The sequence below is a fragment of the Trachinotus anak genome, unplaced genomic scaffold (genome assembly GCF_046630095.1).
Source record: "Trachinotus anak isolate AG129_WGS33_773 ecotype Australia unplaced genomic scaffold, CSIRO_AGI_Tana_v1 ptg000018l, whole genome shotgun sequence".
NCBI classification, from domain to species: domain Eukaryota; kingdom Metazoa; phylum Chordata; class Actinopteri; order Carangiformes; family Carangidae; genus Trachinotus; species Trachinotus anak.
Window position 1 is genome coordinate 20618540 of NW_027273869.1, and position 24042 is coordinate 20642581.

Consider the following 24042-nt stretch of genomic DNA (forward strand, 5'->3'; position numbering starts at 1 on the left):
AGGAGGGCTGCTCCACCAAACTCCTGTCAAAACATGGACAATTTTTTTTTTAAAAAGGGCAAAACTGTTTGGCTTTAGCAGACACACACACAGCTAAAGTGTGTGTGTGTGTGTGTGTGTGTGTGTGTTCCCGAAATAACCCAGCCTTCAGAGGGTTTCAGCAGGAGGGAGGAGGGTCTGACCTCCAGAGCAGCAGCAGAGTTTTAACTGACCGAGCTTCAACTGAAAACATGAAGAAAAAGCTCTGAACTCATGTTGACTCTGAGCAGAAGAACCAAACCACAGAAGAAGTGAAGGGTCCAGGTCCATCCGGAGGAGGACGGACTGGAAACGTGACCGGGGCTTCTCTTTTCTCCTGTTGGATTTAACTCAAACCAGATGGTCCGCCTGCCAGACTCTGGCTGTTTTTAACGGTCCTCTGACGCCACCAAACTTCGTGTGTTTTTCCTCTAATTCTATCCCTCGACTTTCAACGGAAACGCGCTGTTGTGGCTCACTTCAACGCGTCTTTTGAGTTCTTTTCCCGGTTATGATCCCAGTTTTACTCAGCTGTCATGAGCGGACAGGCCGGGTAGAAAGCGAAGACGCAGAAGTCGGTTGTGGTGTGTTTGGATGTAGGAGGTTAATCGGGAAATGGAGAAGAACCGTCTTCCTTTGAGGAGTCATATGGCCTTTAAACCCACATGATCCCCCGGGACAGAGAGGATGCCGCGGGTGTCCGTCCGCCCCACACGCAGAGAAAACCAGGCCGATTTAAAGTTTGTGTGGTTGTCGATTAAAGTCCTTTAGTTTTATAGTTTGACTTCATTGTGAGTCTTATGGGTCCTCCGGTAAACTCGGGATAAACAATCCAACAAACGGGTATTGTATTTTAATGACAGACTGTCACCTTCATGCTCAGTGGGAAACGCCACACTTCTGTTGACCTCGGCAGCAGAGAGGACTGAGAGGAAGAGGAAGATGAAGAGACAGAGTGAGGCCCTCGGGAGTGTGAAGTGAAGGTTTCCTGTCATGCGGCGCCTCCTGGCTTCAGCCGGCGGACTCCTCCTGAGGGACGCCGGGATGCTGCTCCGCCGCCGGTCCTGTTCCGGCCCGCTGCTGCTGCTCGGGGTGGCGGTCTGTCTCTTCTACCAGACCCTGATGGTGGCCCGGAACCGGCTCCGGTCCGGACCACAGCAACCCGCCGCTGACGTCCGCAGCAGAAAGCCGTCGGATGAATTCTTGACGGAGACCAGGAGGCTCATATCCACCCTGGAGACCATACACAGAGAGACTCAGGTGAGGTTTACCTGCTCCTCAGGTGTGTGTGTACAATTCAATTCATTTCAGTTTTATTTGTATAGCGCCAAATCATAATCTACATAATCTCAAGGCTCTTTACAGGGTCAGGTCCAGACCTCACTTTGTTACAGAGAAAAACCAACAGTTCCCACAAAGAGCAGCGCTTGGTGACAGGGGGGAGGAAAAACTCCCTTTAACAGGAAGAAACCTCCAACAGAACCGGGCTCAGGCTAAAATGATCTATAAAATACTTTCACTAGTGCTGCTGTTTGAATTATAAGTATAGTAAACTGACCACAAGGTCAACCTGGCTACTTAACCCTTCCCATGAATGTTTCACTGAATGTTTAAATGTCTTTAAGCATGATATCTTAAAAACAATAAATTTCTGAATGGAGTTCTGTATGTGTTGTGTCCCTCAGTGACAGGAGAAGGAAGCTGGATCAAGGCTCCTTCTGGCTCATTGTCGCAGTATTTTTAGATTATGAGGGGATCAATGGCTGTGTGCACCAGGGTTTTATTTTACTACAGGATGATTGACAGCTATATTAGCCAATCAGATTCAGACATTCAGAGTATCCAGACACTGTGTGTGCTGGGTATTTTAAGTGTGTTCTGGTCCTTGTGATATAAATATTAGTGTCATTAATCAGCTGGGGATCCAGTTCCTGACAGATAACTGAGTGTAAACTGGCAGCTGACAGACAGACTCAGTGTTAATCTGACACACACTCACACACACAGACGCACACACACACTTTCTGTGTCAGGCTGTTAATCGTGTCAGGTTTTGTGAGGTTGTTTGTTGAGCTGATCCTCGTGGTTTGAGTTTGTTTTATTGCTCCAGTAAAACTCTGCTGTCCTCACACTGTCAGAGGTTCATCTTTAAAGGAGCAGTCCAACATTTTAGAAATGTCCTGTTTGTGGTCTGAAGGTTGTTCAGGCTATTGGACGTAGTTACAGAGTGAGATCAGTCGGTGAAGAATCAAAGCTTCAACCTGAGAGAACCACAAGACGTCACCGTTCATCAAAGCCACATCCACAACTTGTCAGATTCTACTTCCTGTGAACGTCTCTGTTCACTGCAGACGTGCACGTGGTCTGTTTGAGGATCTCTGAGGATCGGAGGTGGTCTTGGTCGGACGTCCAGATACTGAACCTTAACTGGATTAATGCATGAGATCCAGGACTGGGTCTGGCCTCTGAACTTTCAGGGTTAGAGTCCAAATCCAGTGGGACAACAAATGAGTGACATCTCAAATACTCACAGATGACTCACACCTCCAGAGTCCTGAGCCCTGATACTGGAGGCTCTGTCCAGAGGCACAGAGAACTGGTTTTCTCCTTCACAGTAAAAACAACAGCAGTAGATTTTATTTACAGACGCTCAGTGTCAGCTGTCAGCTGTTCACCTCTCTGGTTTCCCTCCACAACTCCCAGTCAGAAACCTGTGCTCTGTCTGCTCTCACTGCTGGGAACAGATCCACCACCGTCCTGAAGGGTCAATTTTTAATGTCTTAAGACCTGACCTGAGGCGGGCTCGGAGGAACAGGACCCAACATCAGGTCTGAGATTTAGACTGAACGTGTGACGTTCTGTTTCTGAAACAGATCAATCAGTTAACTGAAGATCAATCGATCAGCAGACTGATCCACCGTGGATCAGTGTAGCCTCTGCCCTGTGTGGCCAGATAAACTGAGCTGGAAGCTGATTGGCTGTGACGCCATCTGCTGTTCCTGTCACTCAGAGGCTCACTGAAGTTTGACGTGACATCACACAGGTTTGCCCTCCTGCTGTTTGATTGACAGCAGGTCAGACAGGTGACACAGCAGAACAGATGGTTTCACTCTGATGTTGCTGTTTTTCTTTGACCCAGAACAAATGTTGTAGCTTCAGGATCTGGTCTGGGATCTGTATCACAGGGTCCACCTCAGCCTGTCTCTCCTGGACCTCTCTGATCCTGGTAACTGGTATCATGAGGCTGGTTAACTGTACCAGTTCACTCTGGGGCTAAAGGTGACTGGTGCTGTCTGATCATCAGATCAAAGGGAACCAATTCATCACTTAACCCAAGACCTGAACCAGAACTATACAGTTTCTTCTTCATTCCTCTGAGGCTGTAAAGGTGGACTGGTGAGGAGATCGGTTTTCATGTTGGACTGATGATGTTTAACGTCCCCGACAACCTCTGTCGTCTCATTTAGACTCTTGTTAGCAACCAGGACTCGTCCCTGCAGAACAGTCTCTGTCCTCAGGTCCTGACTAACTCACCCACTAATGACACTTCAGGCTGAGGACAGAGAGATCAGCAGAGAGCTGCCGGGGTCCCTGACTTTGGGCCCCTGACTTTGGGCCCCCGATGACTTAGTTACTGTTGGAACATGAGGGTGCAGACTAGGCAGCTGCAGTTACAGTCTATCAGTCACCTGGTAGGGGGCGTGCCCTAGGGACAAGACACACCTGTGCTGTACCTGGGTTTCCATGCTGGCTCTTTGTTCTTCAGAGCTGTCTGTTCCTCTGCTCCAGACTCAGGACAGTTGGTCTGATCAGCTGACTGCTACCTGAGTCTCAGACAGGTCATGTGATCAGTGTGTGCTGTTGGTGTGTGATGATGTGGGTCATCAGTCTGTGGTATGAGACCTCGTTAGTGTGTCTGTTTGTGGACATAGAGCTGTGGGACTTCCTCTGAGTATCGGGGGGGGGGGGGGCGACTGGTGGTCTGCAGAGGGTGAACCCTCCTGTGCTGTAGCGCCTCCATCAGGAGGAAGTGTGAACTCCCTGATGATCAGACTCTGTTTCCTCACTGTGGTTTCAGTGGTGCAGGGTCTGAGGAGCACTGAACCGGTTCCCCTGGGAACAGGACCAGGACCCTGAGACGTGTATGAAGTGATCATTAATATTTCTAGAGTTCAGTTAAAAGACACAAAAAACCCCACAGAGAGGAAAAACTGATCAGGTTTCTTTCATTCAGTCACATCATTTAACAAACAAATGTCAAACAGAACTGTCTGTCCTGGTTCTGGTCTGTCCTGGTCCATGTCTTCGTCTGTCCAGGACTCAGTGAGAGCGAGAGAAGCAGTCTGAAGTCAGACTGATGACAAACAGAGACTCTGCCAACATGTTCCCACCAACATGAGCTGAATACTAACAGTGCAGTCTACTGAGCTGCAGCTACACTTTTCTTCTGTGGTTTCTAACTAACTGCTGACCAACTGTCACGTGTTGTGTTGTCTGCCAAGAAGCCAAAATACTTGACTTTACTTAAAGGATCGCTTAACCCAAATCATTAAAATTTAAAATTCAGTCAGAGAGTCACAACACAGAGACCAGTTCATGGAGACTCAGAGGACGTCTGACAGGGAACTGGTGAGACTGGTGAGACTGGGACAGTATGAACTACATGGACTAAACTAACATTGAGGTTTCTCCTCAGACAGTTTTAGACAGGACACTAAACATTTATGTTCTTCTCTCTTCAGGTCCAGGGGTGGTCTCAGAAACCCCCCCGGAGTCATTGGGCTGTGGTTCTGACCGGACAACACCTGGTCTCTGACACCGAGGTTCAGCTGTACCAGCAGGTTCTGCAGCAGATGGGCTACGAGGTCCACATGTCCAGATACGCTGAGACCAGCAGCTTCCTCAGAACAAACCAGGGTAAACCGGGGGGGTCAGAGGTTGCTGTGTGTGTTGTTGGCTCTCTGTTGGAACCAGGGCCAGGATCAGGACCAGGATCTGGTCTAAACTGAACTCAGTCTGTGTTGTTGTAGAAACTCCAGTTCTTTTCTTTCCAAAAAATCAGACCAGATTTCCTGTGGGTCCTTGTGTCCCCTCTGTTGGTCCATATCTGGTCAGACTTTGTTTGGACAGGAACTTCCTGTTTCTGTTCTCTGGACCCTCGGGACCATTTCCTGCTGGACTGAGTTCAGACTCACGTTTCTGTCCAGATGATCAAATCTGTTGTTAGGTATTTTAGGTATTTAGTGTTTGAATATGTTTTTGTCTTCAGTGATCACTTTATTAGGAACACCTCACTGACGCTGGGCAGTTCCTCAGTTCATGACATGTCTTCCTGTCTGCGTCTCCATGGTGACAGGTGTGAGTGGGTGGAGCCTGCTGCTTTGTCTCAGTAGTTCAGAGCGGAGCTGTCTGAGGAGAATCTCCTTCTCTCACCTGCAGCATCATCAGATGGTGAGACTCACCTGTGCGCCTCTGTGTTCCAGCGTGTCCTGCCTGAAGCCTTTATGAGCTCACCTGTGTCTCTCCTCAGGTGAACCTTATTCCTGGGCTGGCGGAGACCTTCTCTGATGCAGGTGGAGGTCTCTGTCACCTCTACACTCACTCACACCTGACAGGTGAGTGCGAAGAGTTGCTCCAGGTGTGAAGGTTTTCAGTTCCATTTTCAAACCTGAAATACTTTCATGCCTAATAAGCAACAAAGCGTTTTAAGATTCAGGTGTGTTCATATTTACCTGTCTCTGTGTTTTTGTTTCCTCCTCTCAGAATCAGATTTACCCATGAGGCCATACTCCTGTGGGTCGACCAATCAGAAGCTGAAGATTCCTCAGGACAGGTAAGTTATCAGCTCACCTGTCAGTGTGTACTGTATATCTGTACATATGTTGCTGTGTTCACCATCTCTCTGACAGTCGCTCACCTGTCGGAGCCCCACCTCCTGCTCTGGTTGCCATGGTAAATGTTTACGTCCTGGTGACCTCAGTCAGACCACTGACATCATTTCTGCATGACATCAGTGTGGTGACAACCAATCAGGAGCTGAGGGGAAGACCCACGAAGGTAAAATACCTGTCAATGATTTTATATTTTGTTGCTTGTTTTAAACCAATCAGTGACGTACCATCAGGCCCTTCAAAATAAAAGCTTTCATATGAGCTGCTGGAGCATGTTTTTACTGTTTTATGTTGAAATGATTTTTTTTAATTTAAAAAAAACAAGGCTCTTCCTGTCTGTTGCTGCTCCCTGCTGGTGTTACCCCCTGCCCCTCAGCTCAGGGACTTCCTGCGGCAGCAGCTGGGACCAACAAGTTCCCATCAGGCTTTCGGGCAGATGAAGCAGGTGATAGGTGAAGTTCTGCAGGCAGCAGTGTCAACCAATGAGAAGACACAAACAGTCAACAGGTAAAAAATGACAAAGTCTCTGAACCTGTCAGATGTTTTTTTTTAAAAAACTATGTAGAGCTTTTGTTGCTGCATTTACATCACTTTTATGTCCTGTCCCACCTGTTTACACCTGATTTATTGATTGATGTTGTGTGTTTCAGGTGTGGGTTGTGTTACCAGCTGCTCACCTTCACTCTACTGTTCAACAGCTCCATCACACCTGTTGTAGTCCAGGTAAGAGACGGACTGCTTCTTTATGTTCACACTGTGTTTAATGCAGAGTGAGACCTCTCTGCACTGATGCACATGTTTCTTAGTGACCTCAGCAAAAGTATATGGTTTTCACTCGGATAATTAGACATTAATAAAGATGATGAGACAATAATAAAGATAAATAGACAATAATAAAGATGATTAGACAATAATAATGATGATTGGACACTAATTAGGATGAGGAGACAATAATAAAGATAATTAGACAATAATAAAAATAATTTGACATTAATAAAGATAATTGGACGTTAATAAAGATAATTTGACATTAATAAAGATAAATACCAGCTGGTTCACAGCTGGTTCCCATGTCGATCTCTAGGAGAATTTTAAACTGTTTTTTAAGTTTTTATTTCCTCTGCAGAGTGAGGTGTCTTCTCACACTCAAAAGATCTTTGTGTGCAAACTGATTCTTCACCATCAGCAGCTGATTCACCAAAGTCAGTCTGAGAGCGAGACCAGAAACGGGGTCCAGAGTAGAACCAGCTTTTAGAGACCTGTACACTGAAGCTCTCTGGGTTCTGGACTGTGGGCCAGACAAGCTATCACCTCCTCTCCTTGCCTTCCTCTTCCTCTTATGTCCTACCTTCTGTCGTCCACCAGAGGTCATTGTGTCCTCAGCAGCTGTCTGATTGGTCAGGAGCTCCTCTCTCTCCAGACTGATGTGTGTCTCCAGGTGGACACTGATGTAACGTTTGTCTCTTTGTCTCAGGTGGACACTGATGTAACGTTTTCCACTTTGAGTAAAGACACGTTTGATGAACAGATCACCAAAGACCTGATCCTGGAGGACACACTGCACTTCCTGCTGACACACACACACCTGTCCACAGAGACAGAGGGGGGGCAGGTGAGTTTTAATGCTCAGGTGTGTCTTGGTCTTAGAGTTTTCTAAAGATCTGATGTTGAAAAAGTTGTTTTTGAATGGAAACAGGTTTAACTCTGAAATGATGTGACTTCCTGTCTCACTGAGGATATCAGAGGAAGTCGCCCTCCTCCCAGCCGCAGATGGACATTAACAGGACGACATCAGTGTGTCCAGTACAAACGTTCTTCAGTTCTCCACAGGAGAATGACATGACCTCAGCAGTCTGGTTCTCATGAAGCAGATTCTGTTTTAATACCTGTCTCTGTCCCTGTCGTCAGTACGGTGGCTGCAGAGGGACACATGCTCTGTGTTTGTCAGAGGACGAGTTTCTTCTTCTGCTTCGGTTTCAGCGCTGGATGACGACGCCTTCAGCTTTTCAACTGGTGAACAAACATCACTGCAGTTTATCATTATCACTGTGAGCTCATCATAATCAGTATGATGTCACTGCTGACCTCATACAACATGACAGAATAAAGACCACCACCTCTACACCTGGAGGTGGAGCTGCTGCAGCACCCAGGGTAGCATTTCACCCCACCCCCACCCCACCTCCCCAGTCATAGACATGTTTTGAACTGAGAGAAGTGAGGTCTAGATTCATTGTGAAGTCTCCAAGTCTGATGCTATTTGTTGTTTCTCTGCAGCTGTATCCCTCCTCCTCCTCCTCACCCTCCTCCTCCACCTCCACCTCCATCTCCATCTCCACCTCCTCCTCCTCCTCTGGTCCTCAGAGTGTCTCTGATCTCCTGATCAGGATCAGCCGTTACTACGAGCTCCAGGGAAACCTCAGCTCCAGGTGAGGAATGACTCAGGCTCAACAACCTGCAGAAAAAACAAACTGTGATTATCTGACAGATGTTGTGATGAGTCTTGATTTTAGTGAGAAAGGTCATTTTTTAATTTAATTTTAACCGTAAAAGTTAAAAGTGATGAAGTGATTTTTGAGTCTGTACCAAACCTGTTGATCTGTGGGTCAGAGAATCTCAGTGATGCTTCTACACCATGTTGTGACACAAAAAAATAACAGAAAAACATCCCATGATTCATTGCTCCAGCGGTCTGTGAATCATTCTGATATCCAGTTATCATCAAGAAACTAACAAGCTTCATGTCTCTGACAGAGGTGATGAGACAGAAGCTTTGACCAATCAGGAGTCAGCTGTGTCCTCGTCACAGGACGGAGCCCCAGGTAAAGGTGAGACACTGCCTTCATACGCATCGGTGTATCCTCATACTCACGCCGCCCTGTGACTGGTTGACGTCTCTGTGATTCAGGTCCCTGTGTGGATCCCCGCCTCAGACAGATCTACACCGACCCCCCCCTCACCCTGACTCCCCCCTTCAGCCCTCAGGTGAAGGAATACCGTGCCGAGGTGACCTTTGAGACGGTGATGGTTCGAATTCGGCCGGAGCCAGTCAGCTCAGTCTGCCGGGTCCACCTGGATGAGCACCGAGGACCCAGGTGAGACCAGGACCTGACCTCTGACCCCCAACCCCTGACCTCACCTCACAGCTGATAATGAAAGTTTTTTGTCCTCAGGATGGCAAACTACCCAGTTGGCCTTGGCAACAGCAGGATAAGCATCCTGGTGACAGACAACTCTGAGCCGGAGCCTGTCGTCATGACGATCTACACCGTCCACATGTACCGCGAGAGCCGACCCAGTCTGCCCATGTTTGGAGATCATGTTATGTGCAGCTTTGTTCAGGTAGGTCAGCTGCTTTGCTATTGGTTGCTGGGCTGTGGAGGATGTGATATCATGAGGATCAGATAAAAAAAGAACAGTCTACAGACCCAGAACAGTCTGTAGACCTAGACCCAGACCCAGAACAGTCTGTAGAACCAGACCCAGACCCAGAACAGTCTGTAGATCTAGACCCAGACCAAGAACAGTCTTTAGACCTAGAACGGTCTGGAGACCCAGACCCAAAGCAGTCTGCAGACCCAGGACAGAGTCTGCAGATGGACAACAGTAAATTCTGTGTCTCTGACAGATGTTTGTCTTTAAAACTCAGAATCAGCTCTGCAGACTGAAGACTAAAGAGAGTCGCTCTCTTCTCTCTTCTCAGACATATGTAAGTTTATAGTTCAGTGTCCTGTCACTTCATGTGACTCATAAGTGGTTAAAATCTGAATCTGATTTCTGCCCTTTGATTTGCATCATCTGTGCTCACGTCTGTGATCAATCAGAAAACTGTAAACAACATTTTGGACCTAAATCGAAAGATTTAAGTGAAACTGGAGACAGAACAAATTCAACTTGGTGAACTTTGACCATATGAAACTGTCTTCATCAGCTCAGTGGTCAGAGTGTTTTTTAACTAAGGTTGTCTCTCTGTGTTCAGCTGAAATAAAATCATGTTCTTATCAGCTCTCTCCCTGAGCCTCTGTATCTTCGTCTCCTCCCTCACCTGTCCTCTTTGATCCACCTGTGATCCACCTGTAGGGCTCAATTAGGCCAAGACAGATGAAGAGAGTAGGTGTTCACTCATCCTGCTGGGGGGTCAGTGGGGCCCCCAATCGGGCCCATGGAGAACAGAGAGGCCATTGTTGCACTGTGGGGTCTGTTCTTTGAAGTTGTGTCATGTTAAGATAAAATGAAAGCTACTGCTGTCTGCTGAGGACAGGTACACAGCAGGTGTGTTCATTAATCACAGGTAATAACCCACTTAAAGTCGACCCCAAGTCCTGGTCCTGGTTCATGATGATCACAGCTGCAGGTCTGCTGTGAGGGTTGTAATCCAGAGCTCAGTTTGTTCAAGTTAACGTGTCATGTTCAATGTTGGTTTGAATCAGTGTCTGTTTGTCTTGGTGAATATTTGTTTATATACACTGTGTGACAGTGTGTATCAGTGTGTGACAGTGTGTATCAGTGTGTGTATACAGTGTATATACACTGTCACACAGTGTATATACACTGTGTGACAGTGTGTATCAGTGTGTGACAATGTATATACGGTGTATATACGGTGTATATACAGTGTGTGATAGTGTATATATAGTGTGTATCAGTGAGTATACACTGTGTGACAGTGTGTATCAGTGTGTGACAGTGTATATACAGTTTGTGACAGTGTATATACATTGTGTATACACTGTGTGACTGTATATAGTGTCTATCAGTGTGTATACAGTGTGTGACAGTGTGTATACAATTTGAGACAGTGTGTATACTGTGTGTGATAGTGTGTGACAGTGTGTAACAGTGTATAGACAGTGTATATACAGTGTGTATACAGTGTATGACAGTGTGTATACAGTGTATGACAGTGTGTATACAGTGTGTGACAGTGTATATACAGTGTGTGACAGTGTGTATCATTGTGTGACAGTGTATATACAGTGTGTGACAGTGTGTGACAGTGTATATATACAGTGTGTATCAGTGTGGATACAATTTGAGACAGTGTGTATACTGTGTGTGATATTGTGTGACAGTGTGTATCAGTGTGACAGTGTATATACACTGTATATACAGTGTCTATCAGTGTGTCTACAGTGTGTGACAGTGTATATACAGTGTGTATCAGTGTGTGACAGTATATATACAGTGTGTATCATTGTGTATCAGTGTGTATACAATTTGAGACAGTGTGTATACTGTGTGTGACAGTGTATATACACTGTATATACAGTGTCTATCAGTGTGTATACAGTGTGTGACAGTGTGTATCATTGTGTATATACAGTGTGTATCAGTGTGTATACAGTGTGTGACAGTGTGTATACAGTGTGTGATAGTGTATATACAGTGTGTATACAGTGTGTGACAGTGTGTATACAGTGTGTGATAGTGTATATACAGTGTGTATCAGTGTGTATACAGTGTGTATCAGTGTGTATACAGGTTGAGACAGTGTGTATCAGTGTGTGACAGTGTATATACAGTTTGTGACAGTGTACATACATTGTGTATACACTGTGTGACTGTGTATAGTGTCTATCAGTGTGTATACAGTGTGTGACAGTGTGTATCATTGTGTATCAGTGTGTATACAATTTGAGACAGTGTGTATACTGTGTGTGATAGTGTGTGACAGTGTGTATCAGTGTGTATACAGTGTATGACAGTGTGTATACAGTGTGTGACAGTGTATATACAGTGTGTGACAGTGTATATACAGTGTGTGACAGTGTGTAACAGTGTGTGACAGTGTGTGACAGTGTATATATACAGTGTGTATCAGTGTGTATACAATTTGAGACAGTGTGTATACTGTGTGTGATATTGTGTGACAGTGTGTATCAGTGTGTGACAGTGTATATACAGTGTCTATCAGTGTGTATACAGTGTATGACAGTGTGTATACAGTGTGTGACAGTGTGTATCATTGTGTGACAGTGTGTGACAGTGTATATATACAGTGTGTGACAGTGTGTATCATTGTGTGACAGTGTGTGACAGTGTATATACAGTGTGTGACAATGTATATATACAGTGTGTGACAGTGTGTATCATTGTGTGACAGTGTGTGACAGTGTATATACAGTGTGTGACAGTGTGTATCATTGTGTGACAGTGTGTATCATTGTGTGACAGTGTATATATACAGTGTGTATCAGTGTGTATACAATTTGAGACAGTGTGTATACTGTGTGTGATATTGTGTGACAGTGTGTATCAGTGTGTGACAGTGTATATACACTGTATATACAGTGTCTATCAGTGTGTATACAGTGTGTGATAGTGTATATACAGTGTGTATCAGTGTGTATACAGTGTGTGACAGTGTGTATCAGTGTATATACAGTGTGTGACAGTGTATATACAGTGTGTATACAGGTTCAGACAGTGTATATACAGTGTGTATCAGTGTGTATACAGTTTGACAGTGTATATACAGTGTGTATCAGTGTGTATACAGGTTGAGACAGTGTGTATCAGTGTGTGACAGTGTGTATCATTGTGTGACAGTGTGTATCATTGTGTGACAGTGTATATATACAGTGTGTATCAGTGTGTATACAATTTGAGACAGTGTGTATACTGTGTGTGATATTGTGTGACAGTGTGTATCAGTGTGTGACAGTGTATATACACTGTATATACAGTGTCTATCAGTGTGTATACAGTGTGTGATAGTGTATATACAGTGTGTATCAGTGTGTATACAGTTTGACAGTGTATATACAGTGTGTATCAGTGTGTATACAGGTTGAGACAGTGTGTATCAGTGTGTGACAGAAATGATGTTTCATGATCAACACAGAAGCTTCATGTTAATGTTTGATAAAGTTAAGACCTTTTGAGACGCGGTGCAGCGTCCTGGGACCCGGTTCAGAAGCAGGATCTCAGTCTGGACAGGAAGTGGACCTCAGGACCAGCATGGAGTTTTTCTGTGTCTCTGGGATCTGCCAACAATCAGCTGGTGGTTCATGTTTATTCATCAGTGTCCAACACCAGAATCTCTTTGGTCATCAAACGTCAAAAACACTTCACTTCTTCAAGCATGAAAAATCTGATCAGTGTTTGCTCACTGGTATTTCCATGGTAACACAGTGTGTGTTCAGCAGTGTGTGTTCCATGGCAACAACACAGAGTCACATCAGACCTTAATATTTATTAAGACTGGTCAGTCTGCTCTAATGAAACCTGGATCTGGTCTTCACGCTGTTTTCCGTGGAACTCTGGCTGAACTCTGCACCTACATACAAACTACATACGGGTCCATATTGGATCCAATGAGTCCTGTACCCTGAGGGACCACACAGACCAGCCCTACTGTGTCAGAGTTAGCTTATAGTGGCCAGTGATATATGGGTGTCACTGTGTGTGATGGTGACTTTATTCACAACAATGCTGAACCTGATGTCCTACAACCCTGTCCTGGTTCTGGTTTTGATTCTGGTTCTGATCCATGTTCTTGTTCCCCTCATCCTCCCGTCAGGTGTGGTTTTACGGATCCAAACGTTTGCGTGTGAAGTGGTGTCAGCCTCTTTCAGGCCCCGGTCTGTGTGTACGTGACAGTTATAAATGAGGCCCCTGGTCCGAGACTCTGAGTCCTGATCTGATCTCTGCTGATAATCCAGATGGACCAGATCCAGGATCTCAGGTCCCAGCAGCGTTCGTCAGTCCACTTCAGAGGCTCTCTCTGCTCTCGTTAGTTGTGAAATACAGTTCTATAAACCCGGGCCCAGCTGGACCAGAGGATTTCCTCCTCTGAGGAGGTTTATTGTGTAACAGCTGTGATGACAGTCAGAGGCCTGCAGGATACAAAGCAAACAGTTACAAGAACACAGACTGAAGTCACTGAACCAGGACTGGGACCAGGACTTAGACTCTGACAGATGGCGCTATTGAATCTTTGATGATCTGTAGTGACACAGAGCTGAACTGAAAACGTGTTTTAACTCAGAGAAGAAAACGACACACTGAACTCACTGAAAGAAACATGTGGTCTGCAGAGATCAACGCAGGTACACAAACACAGAGCTGATCTCAGACTGAGTCAGACTCAGCAGATACAGATAAAAACATCTGTCACCTTCCTGTTTCTGTCACATGACTCAAACTTAAGCACATGTACTGTTCGTTCAGGTAATGAACTTTTATTTTGACAGGAATATCCTCTATATCACCTGACAAAGAGTGTGTGTGTGTGTGTGTGTGTGTGTGTGTGTGTGTGTGTGTGAGAGAGAGAGAACCAAAGCTCTCTGAGTCTTCTATCTCAGAGGAAAGTCTGGATCACCTGGACCTGGACCTGGACCTTAGGACCTCCTGAGTGTCAGTGTGGTGTTCCTAATAAACTGATCATATATGCATCATCTCATGGTCTGAAACAGAGCAGAAATGTCACTGCTGGAATGTGAACTCATGTTTTACACAGACCTTGTTTCAGCCCCCCCTCCCTCCGAACAGGGTTTTTGTGACAACAGTATTTGTTGCTCTCAGAGTCTCTGGTGGACTCAGGACCCTCTGCAGGTCTGAGATCAGGTCAGGAATCCTCCTTCTGTCAGGAACAATAAAGGTGGACCGGGCAAACAGCCAGAAACCCTGGTCACCTGTTAGAAACAGGTTTGGGATCAGCAGAAGAAATTAGTTCAAATGAAGGACAAAGTCTGAGCAGCGACTGTTTCAGATTCAGACTGCCCCCCTCCCCCCTTTTGTTCTGACCCCAACCAAGAAGCCTTTAGTTTTCTTCCTGAGAGTCGAAGCTGTGGGAGAAACAACACATTGCTTCATTCCTCAGTTAAACAGAACAGAATGTGTTGGCAGAGACTCTGTGACCTTTGACCTCTCTCTCTCCTCCATCCACATGTTTGTCAGATTAAAACCTGCAGAGGTTTCTGACGCATGACATCAAACCTTCATTTAAACGAACAGATCTGTGACTTTCAACTTCATTAAAGTGAAAACAGCTCAGATCTGTCACATGACACAAATCAAACTGCTCCAAGTCAGACTGAGGGCAGAAAAAAGACAAGAGAAGAAGAGTGTGTGGTCAGAGCCTCAGCCAAGATCTACAGCACTGTACGACAACACTCTGCGACACTGTACGACAATATTGTACGACACTACGACGACACTGTACAACACTATACAGCAACACTGTGCGACAAGACAGTATGACACTGTATGACACTATGACGACACTGCACATCACTATACAGCAACACTGTGCGACAACAGTATCAGTTCAAAAACGTTGGACCACCTCATTTCCCTCCATACCTGAGACCACCTTCCCTCAGATTCACAGTCTGTGTTTTCTGTCTGAGCTGTGGCTCCTCTCCTTCAGTCTGTCTCCTTTAGTCCTCTCCTTCAGTCTGTCTCCTTCAGTCCTCTCCTTCAGTCTGTCTCCTTTAGTCCTCTCCTTCAGTCTGTCTCCTTCAGTCTGTCTCCTTTAGTCCTCTCCTTCAGTCTGTCTCCTTCAGTCTGTCTCCTTCAGTCCTCTCCTTCAGTCTGTCTCCTTTAGTCCTCTCCTTCAGTCTGTCTCCTTCAGTCTGTCTCCTTTAGTCCTCTCCTTCAGTCTGTCTCCTTCAGTCTGTCTCCTTCAGTCCTCTCCTTCAGTCTGTCTCCTTTAGTCCTCTCCTTCAGTCTGTCTCCTTCAGTCTGTCTCCTTCAGTCTGTCTCCTTCAGTCCTCTCCTTCAGTCTGTCTCCTTTAGTCCTCTCCTTCAGTCTGTCTCCTTCAGTCCTCTCCTTCAGTCTGTCTCCTTTAGTCCTCTCCTTCAGTCTGTCTCCTTCAGTCTGTCTCCTTTAGTCCTCTCCTTCAGTCTGTCTCCTTTAGTCCTCTCCTTCAGTCTGTCTCCTTTAGTCCTCTCCTTCAGTCTGTCTCCTTCAGTCTGTCTCCTTTAGTCCTCTCCTTCAGTCTGTCTCCTTTAGTCCTCTCCTTTAGTCCTCTCCTTCAGTCTGTCTCCTTTAGTCCTCTCCTTCAGTCTGTCTCCTTCAGTCCTCTCCTTCAGTCTGTCTCCTTTAGTCCTCTCCTTCAGTCTGTCTCCTTTAGTCCTCTCCTTTACTCCTCTCCTTCAGTCTGTCTCCTTCAGTCTGTCTCCTTTAGTCCTCTCCTTTAGTCCTCTCCTTCAGTCTGTCTCCTTCAGTCTGTCTCCTTCAGTCTGTCTCCTTTAGTCCTCTCCTTCAGTCTGTCTCCTTTAGTCCTCTCCTTTAGTCCTCTCCTTCAGTCTGTCTCCTTCAGTCTGTCTCCTTTAGTCCTCTCCTTCAGTCTGTCTCCTTTAGTCCTCTCCTTTAGTCCTCTCCTTCAGTCTGTCTCCTTTAGTCCTCTCCTTTAGTCCTTTCCTTCAGTCCGTCTCCTTCAGTCCTCTCCTTCAGTCTGTCTCATTCAGTCTGTCTCATTCAGTCTGTCTCCTTTAGTCCTCTCCTTCAGTCTGTCTCCTTCAGTCTGTCTCCTTTAGTCCTCTCCTTCAGTCTGTCTCATTCAGTCTGTTTCCTTCAGTCCTCTCCTTTAGTCCTCTCCTTCAGTCTGTCTCCTTCAGTCCTCACCTTCAGTCTGTCTCCTTCAGTCTGTCTCCTTTAGTCCTCTCCTTCAGTCTGTCTCCTTTAGTCCTCTCCTTCAGTCTGTCTCCTTCAGTCTGTCTCCTTTAGTCCTCTCCTTCAGTCTGTCTCCTTCAGTCCTCTCCTTCAGTCCTCTCCTTCAGTCTGTCTCATTCAGTCTGTCTCCTTCAGTCCTCTCCTTCAGTCTGTCTCATTCAGTCTGTCTCCTTTAGTCCTCTCCTTCAGTCTGTCTCCTTTAGTCCTCTCCTTCAGTCTGTCTCATTTAGTCTGTCTCCTTCAGTCCTCTCCTTCAGTCTGTCTCCTTCAGTCTGTCTCCTTCAGTCTGTCTCCTTCAGTCCTCACCTTCAGTCTGTCTCCTTCAGTCTGTCTCCTTCAGTCCTCACCTTCAGTCTGTCTCCTTCAGTCTGTCTCCTTCAGTCCTCACCTTCAGTCTGTCTCCTTCAGTCTGTCTCCTTTAGTCCTCGCCTTCAGTCTGTCTCCTTTAGTCCTCTCCTCCAGTCTGTCTCCTTTCGTCTTCTCCTTCAGTCTGTCTCCTTTAGTCCTCTCCTCCAGTCCTCACCTTCAGTCTGTCTCCTTCAGTCTGTCTCCTTTAGTCCTCTCCTTCAGTCCTCACCTTCAGTCTGTCTCTTTCAGTCTGTCTCCTTTAGTCCTCTCCTTCAGAGGCAGCAGCAGTTGAAATGATCTGATGACTGTGTTTATCCGGATTATGGGCCTGGTTTACTCAGAGAGTCAGATCAGATCAGATCTGAGATCAGTTGAGCTCTTTGATCAGAGGATTAAAGTTTGGAGGACGTTCAACCTCCTGTGAAACAGTTTTCATTTCATTTTCCTGTTTTCTGTTGTTCAGTGATGATCATGCTGAAGATTCCTCCACATAACAAATCTGTCACCAGCCTCCAACCAAACTCTGTACAAATGGGTATTAAAAAAAAATCAGAAATTCATCAGTTTCATTCAATTCAATTTAATTATATTAAGTTATTTAATGTATTATTATTGTGTTGGATTTATTTTTATAATTTTTATAATGATTAATTATGTTGTAAAATAAACAGATTGTAGAACCAGTAAATAACAGACCATCCTGACTCCTCCCAAACCTTCACCCTGAGAAATAAAATGAAATAAAGATAATAAATGAAGGGAAACATATACTCTGCTCATACATGAGCCATTATTTATGCATTTATTTATCAGTTTTCTTTATTTCACAACTAAAAACACAAGTTAACTGTTATTGCATTATTTTCTTCCAACTTATTTTTTAATTAAATTTGTGAAATCTGAATTTTAATGATTATAATTTTCATATTTTAAATCTTTTTTTGACTTTGTGAAATGATAGAGAACAGGAGCTGGTGTTCTTACAGCCGTCTTTCATGATTCTTGTTCTCTATTTTTGTATTTTAGTTTAAGTTCATTTGTGATGTTAGAGCCCGAAGTTTTTTTGTGTTGACCCTTAAATAAACTGAGTTTTTTGTTCACACTGAACAGTATAGTCAAGTCTTTATCAGGTGACCTTCCCACTGTTGTTAATTTATCACTGTGATATTTGATCTGAGAAGAGACGTCCTGACTGGGACCAGTGTGGTCCTCATGTTACAGATGAGTCTGTTGTTGCTGTTGTTGTTGTTGTTGTGGTTGTGTCAGTGTGATGACTGGAGGTGGAACCTTGTTCACTGCAGCTTCTCCTCAGTAGAACCGGTGTGTTCTACGTGGCAGAGGCTCTCAGACGGAGCAAGGATGAAAGCCGTCGGCGTGTTTGGTGTTTTTCACTGGGTGTCGTGTGTTTTCGTGGCTGATCTCAGACCAGCCTCTCGTCTCTTTGAGCGTTTACACTGAGCTCAGGTACGAACAAGAAAATCCCTGTTAAGTTTTCTTGTTGCACTTTGTTGTGAGCTGCGATGCTGCGGTGAGGAATGTGACACCGCTGCCACGAAACCTGCAGAAGAAGAGGTGTGTGTGTGTGTGTGTGTGTGTGTGTGTGTGTGTGTGTGTGTGTGTGTGTGTGTGTGTGTGTGTGTGTGTGTGTGTGTGTGTGTGGGGGGGGTCCAGGTATTACCATTATGGAGGCTTATCTTCCTTATGGGGACAGAAAGAAAGTCCCCATAAGATAAATCATTAAACAAGTGGAAGTCAATGTAAGGTCCTGAAGTCATGGAGAGTGTCTGTGTTGGGTGTGTGTCTGTGTGTGCGTACGGCGGTGTCTCTGAACTCGGGGCCAGACTTGGTGGCGTTCACAGGGCCTCTGAGCCAAACTGGTTGAGTTTGTTTGACCTTTGACCTCTGACCACAAGATGACGATGGAACGACGGAAATCTCTGATACAAAAGAGAAGAAGAAGACGAAGAAAGCTTTGATTTAAATGTGAGAACAGAAGAAGAGAAGGAGGTCAGAGAGGAGGAAAGAGGACGACTGACAGACTGAGTCTCTGTAACCTGACTGTTTAAGGCTCTGGTCACATTATTTTGTTTGTTTGTGTTTTGCTCTGCTCAGTCCTGCTCTGTCCTCTGTGTTCTGGTTTCAGGACTGCAGTCTGCTCGTTAAGCCCAGTTGGTCCTGTGGTCTTCAGCCATTCATCAGGTCTCAGAGTCCACTTCAGACCTGCAGCTCAGGACATGTACCAGGTCTGAAGTGACTTTCCTGTCCCCTGTAACAGTCTCTGTTCAGTCGCTTATCTCTGAAACTCACCTGTCTGTCTCACCTGTCTCAGGTCGGTGGGTGGTTCCATGTCTCAGCTGTTCTGACAACAGGACGTGTGATTGGAGGGAGGTTGCCTGGCAGCCAGACAGCTGTTATCACCTGTTAGTGGACCGCCCCCTGCTGCAGGACTGTATGATGGACAGGAAGGTGAGGTCATGTGATCACAGGTGAGGTCAGGTGATCGGACATTAGACTACAGTCAGTTCTTCCCTCCTTCCGTTTTCTTCCTTCCTCCCATCCTTTCCTTCCATCCTGTCTGTATTTCCTCTTCTCCTTCAGAATAAAAGACTAATGAAAGACCTGAATCTGGTTCCAACAGTGAAACTGTTCTCAGACCAGCTCCAGTATGTGGACAGGTGTTCTGATGCTGGTGGTGACTCACCTGTCCAATCCTTCTCAGGTGTTGTTTATTGGTGACTCGACCAATCGTGGGATGATGTACTTCCTGATGGAGCGGGTGAACTCCAGCCTGGAGGACTGGGGGAAAGCTCACGACACACTGGTCTACAGAAACCTGAACAGAGGACGAACTCTGGTCAGCTACTCGTACTATCCTCAGTTCTGGTTGGAGAAGAAGCAGAGGCCGACGTTCAAGCAGGCACTGCTGCAGCTGCTCAACAGGTGACAGGAAACATGGCGAGTCACGGGGGGCGGAGGTGTACTTACACAAATCCACGTTTTGTCTTCGTTGACGACCTCTGTCCCCAAAGGTCTCGACCTCTGGTGAACTCTGACCTGACGGTGCTGGTAGTAGGAGGAGTCCAGTGGCTCAACACCAATCACCTGAGGACTGTGAGAGAGGTGCTGGACAGGTGAGACGTGGATGATGATGATGATGTTGATGTTTAACTGGTTTAACTGCAGTACTGTAGTTTCATGATGTTTCTCCAAAGTCTCGATTGTGTTTACTATGACAACACGTGGTGACTCCTCCTCCTCAGAGAGTCTCTCAGTAACGTCCTGGTGGTGGTGAAGTCCTTGGGGATGGGCTTCCATCTCCCTGTGGATGGGATCAGGTCCCTGCGTCTGGTAGGTTCGGGGGGGGGGGCTCTGTTTGGCTGATAAATCAAACTTTTACGACCTGATAATCTCTCAGCGCTCCCTGCAGTAAACACTGCTGTAAGAAATCTGACGTTAATAATCTGCAGCTGCTCAGACTTTTCTCTGAGCCAGAACATCAGCAGCGTCTCTGCTCCAGTTCAGAGCCCGGTCTCAGCAGGAGGACACAGCAAATGAACAGGACCAGAGACAAAGTGAAAACAGCCTCAGTCAGTCAGGACGATACTGAGTCAAACCATGATTTCTATTTAAATTCTGACATTTAGTGTCAGAATCTATGACTCTGAAGACAATAACTTTTCAAAATGAAGTTAAAGATTAAGATGGTTTTTTATTATTCATAACCTTTTAACACAAAATTAATTAATCAAAAATGTTCAGGCAGAAACTGGTTCATTCATTAATTTTTTTTTATTGATTATTTAGAGCGAAATCCAAGATCTTGACAGAGAGAACAACAACATCATTGCCACAGCAAAGCATCATGGGTATGAGGTGATCGACACGTTCAGCATCACAATGGGGCGACACAAAGAGTTCCTGCAGGGACGATGTGCCTGTCACTTCCATGAGGTAACAACTTTATTAATCTGTGATTAATACGTCTAATCATCCTCAAAGAGTCTTAAAGGAGCACACACCAGGAACCAGCTCTGAGGAGGAACCAGACCTGAGGAGAAACCAACCCAGAGGAGGAACCAGACCTGAGGAGAAACCAACTCGGAGGAGGAACCAGCTCTGAGGAGGAACCAGCTCTGAGGAGAAACCAACCCGGAGGAGGAACCAACCCTGAGGAGGAACCAGACCTGAGGAGAAACCAACTCGGAGGAGGAACCAGCTCTGAGGAGGAACCAGCTCTGAGGAGGAACCAACACTGAGGAGGAACCAGACCTGAGGAGGAACCAACCCGGAGGAGGAACCAGCTCTGAGGAGGAACCAGCTCTGAGGAGGAACCAACCCAGAGGAGAAACCAACCCGGAGGAGGAACCAGACCTGAGAAGAAACCAACCCGGAGGCGGAACCAGCTCTGAGGAGGAACCAACACTGAGGAGGAACCAACACTGAGGAGGAACCAACCCGGAGGAGGAACCAGCTCTGAGGAGGAACCAACCCTGAAGAGAAACCAACCCTGAGGAGGAACCAGCTCTGAGGAGGAACCAACACTGAGGAGGAACCAGCTCTGAGGAGGAACCAACACTGAGGAGGAACCAGCTCTGAGGAGGAACCAACCCGGAGGAGGAACCAGCTCTGAGGAGGAACCAACCCTGAGGAGGAACCAGCTCTGAGGAGGAACCAACCCTGAGGAGGAACTAGCCCCCAGGAGGTCAGAACTCCATCAGGTCTGAGGAATTAGTCCAAGTCTCGGTCCTCTGATTGATCAACCACAGAAGTTGAAATACACAGCAGCTGGTTTCTAATGAGCAGCAGCTGCAGAGAGGTGATGAATTAAAGTAGAAAGATGAATAAGTAACAGTTCACGAAATGGTTTGATGAATATGAGACCTTCAGACACCAGACAGGTCCACCATAGGAGATGAACCTGTTCAACAGGACTTCAGACTGAAGGTGATCACCTGAACCTGATCAACTGGACCAATCAGAATTTCCTCTTTACAAATATGAAAACCAGGTGCAGATGTAAAACTAGAATCACCTCCTCGTGGTCGTCTCCCTCCTGTTTCAGGTCATATCCTGTTTATCCAGAGTCAGATCAAATATTAACCCTTTGTGTGAAATGTTGTCATAATTTCTGTGTGAAGTGAAGTGAAGTGGCTAAAAAGTGTTTCGTGAGGTCACACTAACCTTTGACCTTTGACCACCATAATCTAATCAGTTCGTTCTTGAGTCCAATTGAATGTTTGCACCAGATTTGAAGAAGCTGCGTCAAGACTGAGATCTTACGTCCATGAGAATGAGATGTCTGTGCAACGTCCTCACCTCCCTCAGGTTCAGGCTGTTGCCGGCGTGGAGGAATAAAAAAACTCTCTTCTTCTGTGTTCACAGGTAGAGAAGTTTTGGTCCCCCAGGCCTCCAGACGACACGACATCTACCACCAACACAACCAGATCCACCAGACCTGGACTCAGTAACCAATCAGCTGTGAAGAATGGGGCGGGGCTTGACACCTTGACCTATCATGTGAGAGGACCGGTGAACCAGGTGTACTCTGAAATCCTGTTGAGCCGCCTGTGTTCCAAAACCAGACACTAAGGACACGTGTGTGTGCGTGTGTGCGTGTGTGCGTGTGTGCGTGTGTGCGTGCGTGCGTGTGTGCGTGCGTGCGTGCGAGCGAGCGGGAGGCAGGAGGACGTATGCTGGGGGGAGGGGGGGTGTAGGAGGAGTAATGATGAGTTGTGGTTATGACTCCAAAAACAACAAACCTTTGAAAAGATGAGTAAAAATCAAAACACATCAGATTCCAGGAAAATATCTTAACTGACAAACATCATCATCATCATCACCACCACCATCACCATCATCATCATCACCATGATCATCACCATCATCACCACCATGATCATCATCATCATCACCATCATCACCATCATCATCACCACCACCACCATCACCACCACCACGATCATCACCATCATCATCATCATCATGATCATCACCATCATCACCACCATGATCATCACCATCATCATCATCACCATCATCATCATCATCATCATGATCATCACCATCATCACCACCATCATCACCACCATCATCACCATCATCATCATCATCACCACCACCATGATCATCACCATCATCACCATCACCACCATCATGATCATCACCATCATCATCATCATCCTCCTCCTCTACAAACTGCAGCAGCAGAAATATTTCCTCGGTTTGTGAGGATCATTTACTGAACATTAGTTAGTCGGTGAGCAGCAGCTTTCTAATGTGAACCTGCAGCTAGTTAACACAAACAGGTCAACTTCTTATGCACCTGCTGTTTTCTAATCTGAAGCAACTAGTGAACTGCAGTGACTAGATTTCACTGCAGCGAGTTTGTGAAGAGCACTAGCTAATTATACCACACGCCCACTGGTTTCAACTGTGTATTAACTAGTGTCTGATGCACAACTGGTTTAACAATGCATACTTACTAGTTCTGATGCATACTAACTAGTTTCTGATGTTTAACTAGTTCTGATGCGTACTATCTAGTTTGTCATGCCTAACTAGTCTCTCACTTGTTGGTTCCTGCTGTGCTCAGCTGAAGTTCGTCTGTCGGCTCAGAGGTTAATATCTGATATTTAATCGAACACTAATATTATTGATCGGGTCTCGTGTTGAGCTCAGACGTGGTGATTGTCTACATACCTCATTGACCTCATGTGTATATGAGCTAATGTTCAACCAAAGACTCAGTGATAACTCTGTTTATCATGTGAGAGAAATGTCTTATATTTGATCCTCTGCTTATATTTTCTATATTTTTCTACAGATGCTTATTGTACGTTTTTCTCTAAACATGTTTAAAAAAGTCTGAGTATTGATATGAATGTTATGAATCTCTCTGCTCTTGTTTTTATCATTTATAACTGTGAAGATGTGAGATCATCTCACTTTATAATCTGCTTTTCAAATTCAGACCTTCACCTTTTTTAAAGTGTAACTTTATCCATTTGAATAAATCCTGTATTATCATAAAACTACCAATTTTATCACTTGCTGTTTTTTGACTTTTCATCTTTACACTCATTCACCTTCATCCAAGACTTTTTTTAAAATTAATTTTAAGAAAGGCAGTTTTCAGTCAGATTTAAGGAGGACCAAATAAAAGAA

General features: G+C 45.6%; 2 protein-coding genes across 5 annotated transcripts; one reads left to right on the forward strand and one right to left on the reverse strand.

Moving 5' to 3' along the window:
• Window positions 1–182: 182 nt before the first annotated feature.
• Window positions 183–23912, forward strand: cped1 (cadherin-like and PC-esterase domain containing 1). 4 transcript variants are annotated; one of them, XM_071502747.1, is made up of 21 exons: window positions 183–1278; window positions 4761–4935; window positions 5375–5469; window positions 5549–5633; window positions 5782–5851; window positions 5928–6075; window positions 6235–6416; window positions 6560–6632; window positions 7384–7521; window positions 7818–7922; window positions 8187–8338; window positions 8664–8737; window positions 8818–9004; window positions 9083–9251; window positions 19022–19121; window positions 19208–19344; window positions 19598–19818; window positions 19908–20009; window positions 20139–20226; window positions 20683–20829; window positions 22261–23912. In XM_071502747.1, the coding sequence occupies exons 1-21, from the start codon at window positions 1012–1014 to the stop codon at window positions 22465–22467; spliced, it is 2922 nt and encodes a 973-aa protein (XP_071358848.1). In that variant the 5' UTR covers window positions 183–1011; the 3' UTR covers window positions 22468–23912. The 4 variants fall into 4 exon arrangements, with proteins under 4 accessions (XP_071358848.1, XP_071358849.1, XP_071358850.1 ...); XM_071502748.1 differs by having other exon boundaries at window positions 8664–8731; XM_071502749.1 differs by having other exon boundaries at window positions 6286–6416.
• LOC139635574 (putative uncharacterized protein FLJ46204) lies at window positions 10135–12320 on the reverse strand (the record flags this gene model as incomplete). The annotated part of the gene is given in 4 exon segments (XM_071503044.1): window positions 10135–11074; window positions 11315–11377; window positions 11591–11862; window positions 12216–12320. Coding segments are annotated over 4 exon segments (852 nt in total), but the record flags the coding sequence as incomplete, so codon positions are not given.
• Window positions 23913–24042: the final 130 nt, after the last annotated feature.

What these genes read in the sequence shown, in the direction of transcription:
- cped1 (XM_071502747.1), top strand. Translation starts at nt 1,012, where the DNA reads ATGCGGCGCCTCCTGGCTTCAGCCGGCGGACTCCTCCTGAGGGACGCC. An exon ending in CCATACACAGAGAGACTCAG is followed by an intron (nt 1,279 to 4,760) that starts GTGAGGTTTACC and finishes TTCTCTCTTCAG; the next exon opens with GTCCAGGGGTGGTCTCAGAA. An exon ending in GTGCCTGTCACTTCCATGAG is followed by an intron (nt 20,830 to 22,260) that starts GTAACAACTTTA and finishes CTGTGTTCACAG; the next exon opens with GTAGAGAAGTTTTGGTCCCC.